This window comes from Myotis davidii, unplaced genomic scaffold (genome assembly GCF_000327345.1).
Source record: "Myotis davidii unplaced genomic scaffold, ASM32734v1 scaffold8, whole genome shotgun sequence".
NCBI classification, from domain to species: domain Eukaryota; kingdom Metazoa; phylum Chordata; class Mammalia; order Chiroptera; family Vespertilionidae; genus Myotis; species Myotis davidii.
The window spans coordinates 1,797,442-1,806,495 of NW_006299520.1; the positions used below are offsets into that span (position 1 = coordinate 1,797,442).

General features: G+C 36.1%; 1 protein-coding gene across 7 annotated transcripts in view; it reads right to left on the bottom strand.

Annotated features, from left to right (window-relative positions):
• The window catches only part of YAP1 (Yes associated protein 1), a 114,459-nt gene extending 106,130 nt beyond the window's left edge, over positions 1-8,329 (bottom strand). For 5 of the 7 annotated variants that reach the window (XM_015571444.1, XM_006775244.2, XM_015571447.1 and 2 more), the window contains exon 1: positions 8,079-8,209. In XM_015571444.1, the coding sequence (XP_015426930.1) occupies positions 8,079-8,116 (38 nt within the window). In that variant the 5' untranslated portion in view covers positions 8,117-8,209. Of the gene's footprint in view, positions 1-6,761; positions 6,871-8,078 lie in introns of all 7 variants that reach the window. The other 2 variants (XM_015571448.1, XM_006775245.2) reach the window with 2 other exon arrangements.
• Between the last annotated feature and the right edge of the window lie 725 nt (positions 8,330-9,054).

A 9,054-nucleotide genomic window follows, 5' to 3' on the forward strand; every position in this document is an offset into this window, starting at 1 on the left:
ATTTTGCGCTATCATACTGGGTGTATGGTCGGCTGTGTGCGATTTTGCGAGTGTGGTAAAATCGCATAACAGCAAAATCGCATAACAGCCGAGCATACACCCAGCAGCGCTGCTGATGCCTGAACGGTATGTGGAATGAAGTGGGCGGGCATCAGGAGGCCACTATGGCACGGGGCAAGCACTATGGGCAGTCTATCTGAAGTGTACCTGGCATATAAGACGACCCCCCACTTGGAGGCATAGTTTTCAGGGCCAAAAAATCATCTTATATGCCGGCAAATACGGTAATCTTTACAATGAATAAAAAAAGGTACATACCAAGGCACACCATGAAATTTAAGACCACCACCCCCTGACCAAAGATAAAGAAACAAAAAACAAAAAAACTAAAATCCCCAAGGAAGCCAAATTGAGTTTAAAGGCTCAATAAGAAAACTGGAGGCTAGAAAAAAACGATGCATTGATTTTAAAACACCAAGGAAAAATAACTAAATTTAATTCTACAACCAAACTGCCCAGCCAATGTTAACAGATAAAGATATTGTTAAACACAAGAGATCTTAATGACGTTATCTACCAATGCACCTATTTTCTCAGCAAATTCCTGTGGGATAAGCCTACTTAAGCCTACTCTAGGAATGAGAAAAATCAAGAAAGAGAAAAGCAACAAATAGGGTAACCAACCAACAAGAGTGAAGCAGGACCTGCCAGGATGAGAGTGAAGAAAAGTCCCAGTGTGAACAACATGAACATGTTATAATAAAAAACATACACCTTATTAAAACGCCGTACAATCTGGTACATAGGGGAGGAAAAAGAGGGAGGGAGGGCAGTTTCATTAATATAAAAAACAAAAGAATCTCCATTCATGCTTGTACATTAAAAACTCCACATTTTACCCTCATCTCCTAGATGGTAGGGAGGTTCCTTCCCAAAAGCCAACTCCATATTACAGTCACTTCTGAGTATGTGAGAAGTGAAATTTCGAACAGCTTTCTAATCTACTTTTAATTTTGTGAAAGCACATAATAGCACTCTGAAGAAATTTGTCTTTACTCAAAACCCCAAATCAAGTAGTCTTTAGTAAGTTTTCATGAATGTATCAAAAGCACAACTCTCTAAACATTCTTACTGGTCAAATAAAGACCTTATTTAAAAACAAACAAAAAAACTGCTCGCTTTAGGATAAGTAAGCAATTGCTAGAGGAAGGAAGGAGCTTTTAACAAAAAGAACCTTTCCCACCCCCAAATCAGGACCTAGCTGAAGATTTGATAAGTCCAGTGAAGAGAGAGAGAGAACCACTCTAAAATGAAGACAGATAATAGAGCTAGCCACAAAAAAGCACTGTAAATATTTGGTGGAAATAAACAGCAGTATTTTAATAGATATCCTTATTTGCATTATTTTGTTAATTTGCAACATTATTCAGAAAAATATCATTTGATGTATTCAAGATTATGATTTGGGGGGTAGGGGTGCCTGGGGAGAGGTCAATGGGGGAAAAAGGAGGCATATGTAATACTATATGTAATATTTAAAACAATAAAGAAAAAAAAGATTATAATTCTCCTCATGCTAAAAACCAAATGAGAATTAAACTACTGATCACTTTTTCTTGTCTAAAATACTAAAAGAAAGGGGGGGAAAAAGACCTTTGTGATTTATACCAAACTTCTTTGTTTGCTTTTAGAAGGGGTCAAGACCTACCCAACAGAAGTGTTTCCACTGTGGCAGTACTTGTTCCCAGGAAACTTGGTGCTACAGTACTTGAGCAACCAGAACCATGAAGCAATTCTTCTTCATTAAAAATAGCAATGCCCCTTTCATGGCTTGAAGTTCTGATTAATCCCAGAATCAGAAGCCCTTTTTGAAAGAACTGCATCACATCACTTAGTAACCATAGTTATAGAACCACATGGTTCTTTCTACAATGCTACTCAACTATTATTAAACTTTCAAGCCATAATTAATGGCTAAATTATGCTATTACTAAAGGTAGCAAATTAGGTTTGAATAATCTAAGTCTTAATAACTGATTTTTAAAGTGATTTAACTTTGATTTGCCCTAAGCCTAAACTTCATTTTGACAGCTAAAAGGTTAGGTTTAGCAGTTACCTCTTCCCCAAAGCCTAAAGGTAAAAGGCAATTCAGAGTTATTTGCGATGGAGCTCCAGTGGCGCAATCGGTTAGCGCGCGGTACTTATACATATCAGCATTACTATTTTAGGATGCCAATTTGCATTATTTTTTCTAACTATAAAGTAAAATTTATTTTTCCACATTACTAGTGAGGACTGATCTCAGGACGGCAATAACATTTTTTTATGTTTCAATTATTCAAAAACTACTTAGGTTTTTTCCTTAAGAGTTAACATAAGACTCTGAAGGGGGGATATTTTTTTGAAAGTTATTTTTTAAAGAAAATTAGCCTACCATCTTGTAGCCCATTGAGAGTTTGCTGTATTTAAACATCTAGCTTGTTAACTAAACATCTTTTTTAGCTCACACTCAAAATACTCCTTATTTTCCCCAGGAAATACATTAATCTCCATGTTCTATTTACTCTGTCACATCCACTATCTTCCAACTGTTTTTCTTCTGCCACTGTGTTCAACAGTTCCTCCAGCGTTTTTCTGCCTAAATCATTGTGGCACTGTGGCCATTCTTCCCTGAGATGCCCACCCACTGAGCAGAAGCCAGCATTTTTTCTTAGAGCTGAGGGCATACTTTCATCTTCTCTCCCCACTCAACCTCAGCAGCAAGACAAACAGGCAGAGGCTGGCCCTCCCCTCAGATAGGGAAATACTCTGTGATTATAATTTGAATTGGTGTGGGGTTTTTTGCAGCTTCATCAACATTTAATGGCAATATTACAAGCTTTTCACTTTTAAAAGGAAATCATATCAAGTTAACTTGATATAGCAAGAAACAAAACACCCCCCAAAAAATAACTTTATTCTTTATGAAACTGTTCCTTTTAAAAACATCTAATCTTTATTGTAAGTAACAATACACATTGCATTTGTGTATAGTCTTCTGCGGGGCAAGTGTTTGAGAGAAGCAGAGATCAAATTATAACAAGAAACAGTTTAATTCATCTTTAATTGATACATTTCTAAGGTAGCTTTAATTAAAGCAGTGGAGCATTAACTTCTGAAATAACAAAAAAGAATCAAAGCATTTATAGTGATCAATAACATCTGTAAGGCAAGTTCACTTAATGTTGTAAAACTGGCTAATTTATATTGCTGTGCAATGTTGAAAATCTCTGAACAAAATACTCTTGGATCAAGATACTCAATATAACTTTTAATCAGATCACAGCCACATGAAACCTTGAGTCTTCAAAGTATGAAAACACTGGCCAGTACTCAGAAAGTGATAAATAATAGAAATGAAACAAAATGATCTTTTAAAAATTAGAACATTACTAAAACAATGCAAATTTACAAACGTTGAAAATCACTGCATCGGATTTCTTAAATCAAAATATGAAATCCTATATGGTACATTATATACAAGAAGTTCTTTGTACATGGTAATAGTTACAAGGTATCAGGTTCAATAAAATAAATCTGAGAAAAACATTCCTTGTAACCAGAGATATTACAGAATACTAATTCAGGAAGTTATTCAGCAGCTTATAAAGAAATAGGAAGTTGTTGACCAACTACTTGAAGAACTATTTCCTGTAGGAAAACTGTAAGACAGCTGAAGAAGGCAATACTTTTCAGAGTAATAAAGAGAAATGATTTTTAAAAAATAAAAACTCAACATACAACTTTGAAGAACTTAGCTTGAAACAGTAAATTCAGTAGAATAAATATTATACATAATATACAGGCTAAGCTTTTTTTACATTCTTCACAATCGTACAAGAGCTTAAATATGTATCATTGATAAATGTAGGTAGAATCACCATAATTTACTTTATCGCTTGTCAAGCTAAGACACAAGTCTTTTCCAGAAGATCTCATTAATCTAGGAAGAGCTTTAAATATCCCAATGGCTGCCTGTCTATAATCCTTCTCCCATAATTATTCTGCCTGGAAACAAGAGGATGGGCCAATTGACTTCAAAGTCATTCATCTGTGGTTACAAGGCAACAATTAGTTGCTTCCAAAGTCAACATTTATAAGTTTTCAAACAAATTACATCACCTTCTAAGTTTGGACCTTTTATGATCAGATTTCTTCATGACAAGTATAAATCTCGATAAAGCATATACTTGGTGTTTTTGTTGTTGTTGTTTTTTTAAATCTTCACCTGAGGATATTTTTCCATTGAGTTTTAGAGACAATGAAAGAGAGAGGGAAAGACGGAGAGAAATATTGATGTGAGAGAAACATCAATTGGTTGCTTCTTGCACACATGCGCCCCGACCAGAACCCGGGCTGGGGAGGAGCCTGCAACGAAGGCCCTTGCCCTTGACTGGAATCGAACCCGGGACCTTTCGGTTGGCAGGCCGATGCTCAATCCACTGAGCCAAACAGGCTAGGACTAAATTATATACTTGTAAGTGAAAAGTTAGCTCCAACCAAAAAGTATATTAAGATATAATTTTTCACTAGTTGTAAAATATGCAACTAATTTAAGTTTTCATTCTACATTTAGCTGGCAATAAGAATTTTCTTTAGCCACAAAAGGAAAATATATAAGTATGGATTGCAAAGAGAGCCTGACTTTGAAACATCAAGACTCAGATAAAAATGAACTATGACAGAAGCAACTTGGCTCCAAAAGCTTCATTCATTATCATCTTTGACTCATAGGACAGATATTAATCATTTACCTGTGCAGTACACAAAAATAAGTTGTTTACGACAACTCAAAGAGACAATATCTTCATGGAAGTAGCTAACAACTGAATGTGAACTAATCTTTTCATAACTTTTCTCCAAATTTCATATTGTTCATAAAGCAATCTTTAGAATAATACCCATCTTCCACATCCAATTTTTAGGAGCCCTCTCAAGAATTCCTGACAGATACCAGTTAACCCATGATTTTGCCTGCTTTTACTGACCAAGATCTCTCTCTCAGGGAAAACCTTCTATTTCTGAAAGGAATGATATGAGAAAATTATTCAACTGAGTCAAAAGTCCTAATATTTCTTAACATATAATAAGCCTAATTTTACTTCCACATGAGTACCTCAAAAATATTTCCCTGCCCCATTTTTTTTTTAATTGAGGTACACATACCTCATTACATACATTACTCAGGTGTACAACATGACCCGGCATCTATATATATAAAAGCCTAAGCGACCATCCGACTGTTTGACCCGTAGCTATGACATGCAATGACCACCAGAGGGCAGACGCTCAATGCAGGAGATGCTGAGCTGCGGTGACTTGGCAGCTGTAGTTCTCAGATGACGCACCTGGAACCACAGAGGAGGAAGCCCAATTCCAGGGTGCATCACCCAAGAACCACCCTCTCGGGACCCCTTGGAGGATGTCGGAGAGCCAGTTTCAGCCCGATCCCTGCAGACCAGGCTGAGGGACCCCACCGGTGCACAAATCCATGCAATGGGTCTCTAGTTTTTATATATATATATTTTGATCTTTAAAATATATATGTATATTGCAAAATGATCACCACTATTGTTAACATCTGTCACCATACATAGTTACAGAATTTTTTTTAAATATAATTTTATTTATTTCAGAGAGTGAGGAAGAGGGAGAGAGATAGAAACATCAATGATGAGAGAGAGAATCATTGACTGGCTCCCTCTGCACACCCCCACTGGGGATCACAACCTGGGCTTGTGCCCTTAACCAAAATCGAACCTGGGACCCTTCAGTCTGTAGGCCCACACTCTATTCATTGAGCCAAACCGGCCAGAGCCAGAATTTTTTTTTAACTTTTAAGATTTACTCACTTAGCAACTTTCAAATAATGAAATTCAAAAATTTTGAAGAACAATCATGTTTGTTTGTTTTTTTAAAAAATATATTTTATTGATTTTTTTACAGAGCGGAAGGGAGAGGGATAGAGAGTTAGAAACATCAATGAGAGAGAAACATCGATCAGCTGCCTCCTGCATACCCCCTACTGGGAATTTGCCTGCAACCAAGGTACATGCCCTTGACCGGAATCGAACCTGGGACCCTTGAGTCTGCAGGCCGACGCTCTATCCACTGAGCCAAACCGGTTAGGGCAATCATGTTTATCTCTCTTTTTCACAGTTTTTTTTTTTCTTTCCCAGGTGAGCTTCTCTCCACTCCTGCAACCATTGCTCTTATGGCATAATTTTCATATTACTTGGCCTGGTGTAGCCTCCCTGCGGGCCCGCTGGAGTGGGGTGCTCAGAGTGATGTGGAATGTGTACATACTCTTCATTAATCCATCTTTATCAAATATCTTTAAGAGAAATACTTCTCATAGGAAGAACCATTGGAGGCTTTAAAAGATAAAATTATAAGACATTTATTTCTGCTCAAAACAAAAGGATTACTCAAAATGAAAATATAGGCAGATGTCACCAATAAGCAATTACAAAATACAAAAGACTAAGGAGAGCATAAATGTTGCTCTTTAACCTTATACTTTCAGGGACAGAATCAACCAAAGAAAGAAGGTAAGCAGGCTATTAAGCTGTTCAAAAATCTCCACAGGTCAGCATGTGACCCAGCAGGGAGAGGTTCAAAAAAGTACAGCCTTTCTTTTTCCGCCTAACAACCTGGTTTGTTTCCACTCCTTTTCCCTTAAAGACACATCCTCACAGCTAGCAGCTCTTTCAATCATTTACTTTGGACGCCTGCTTGAGAAGAAATGATCTTGCTCATGCAGATGAGTCTGCCAGACTTGTGTGTACTTTCCAGTCTCAGGCCCTTTATTGTTCTGGTTGAAACTTGACCCTTTGAAATGGATACCAGGACATCAGAAAACGAATTAAAAGAAGAAAAAAGTTGCAGTAAAGGGAACAAAAACTGTAGAGACTTTTCAGATCAAACTTTTTCCTCTGCTCATCCCCTAAATAAGCCTGTCTCTCACAAAAACTGTATCTTACGTCACAAAGTAACATCCTACCCTGAGAGTCAATTAATATAAAATACTAAGACGCACACAGTAAAACTATCATTAATTGTATTATCTAATCTAATAAATATATGTTACACTTGCCATAGGAGTAGATTGCCAAGACAGATCTCAATCAAAACAGTTTTTCACTCTATTATCTCAACCTGATTAAATAGTACTAAGTAAACTACTTTTTTAAAACAACAATTTCTGTCTGTAATAATTACTTTTAGAAAACATTTTGTACACACTTAAACAAGCCAAGCCAAACAAAAATATTAAGGTCTTATCTATAATTCAAAGCGAGAGGGGATAAAATTTTATTTTGATCTTTTCAGCTTTGATGAAATTTTACCATTTTGTTAGGCACAGAAAGTCTGATAAAAATAAATAACCCAATGGCCTTGTTTTCACTTTTCCAAAGGAGGGATTCAATTTCGAAGACCTGCTAGTAAGTTTGCCACTAAGAGGTTGTATATTAAACCTAAAAATTCTGTTTCTCTTTACATTGGGGGGGGGAGGGGGAATCCTGATAAATCACATCAAACTGCAGATACATGGTTTGTTATTTCACAATCTAAGATGCTGTAAAATTATACTCCCAAAGAAGTCCTACTATTTTGTAATTCTTCTTTACCAGTAAAATGTTTATTTAAAAAGATATTAGTACTATACATATTTCGTAAGACTATGTCGGCCCTATCATTCTCACAATTTGAATTTTCTCATGGTATTCTTTTAGTCTTAAGCTAGATTAATCAATAGGTCTGGCACAAACTCAAAATGAGAATACCCTAATTGCCATATGAGATTATTAAAAGGCTCTGAAACAAGAATCAATCAAGCTTTCCAAATTCACCCAAGCTAAAGAAAGCATTTAGATAATACCAAACTGGGAGAAAATAATTAGGGAAGATTAACTGAACTTGACAGAAATATTAAGTAAAATAAAAAATAAATGGCATTTTAATTCGATACCATTGTAACTGTGTTTTCCAAAATACATTTTCCTTAGAAAACTATCCTCCTCCATATTTTCACTTACTTTAAGAAGTATCTCTGACCAGAAGATGTCTTCGCCATCTCCCAGCCTGCTGGCAGAGGTACATCGTCAGGTATTTCAAAAGAAGACTGTCGAAGGTGCTGAGCAGTGGGGGTAGCTGCTGGCCCGGAGACCACTCCTGTGGGGGTCAATGTCCCAGGGGACACAGCTCCCAGCTGCAGTGAAGCTGGAGAGGAATGAGCTCGAACATGCTGTGGAGTTAGGGCTCCTGCAGTGCCTGCATCAGTACTGGCCTATAGGAATATTCAAATAAAAAATTTGTAATTGCTTTTAAGTAGTCCCTTTAAATTTCCTAGATAGACTTTCATTGCAACCGAATATCTAAGTACCAAAGGCAAATTTCAACATTTAATATGTCACAGAGAGAAATACAGGTATGCAGATGGGTATTTTTAAAAGTTTTATGTAATTGTAATATGTACTTTTACAAACATTTATAATTTTATTGATGAGCAATCCATTTAAGTGAATTTTCTACCTACTACACATTTGATGTGCTTTCTACGTATTTTAAAGACAAATAGTAAAGAATGAATGAAACAGCCCTAAAATAATAAATTTTGAATTTTAAAACCTAATTTCTATAAAGTCAATGAAGTATGGGTGCTTTCCCAAGTTTTAAAATGTCCCAGGTATAAATGTAAGCCAAGGAACAGAACTGCAGTTTTTTCACTAGCTAATATTTAAGTACGTAGTTAATTTTTTTTCTAAGCTAAGCCCTAAACACATGACAATTGTCATTTTTTTTCCTCATCATGGACAAATGCCATCAGTAAAACAACCATCACAAGTTATATAACTTTTAATGAATGCAAAAGATTTAGAACTAGCCAAATGCTCTTAAAAGCCACCTAACGAATGAAAATCCAACTATATTATTTGTACCTAGATAATAAAGATGTCAACAGTTCAGTTACAATATAACTTAAGAACTTACACAGACATATACGTATGAATG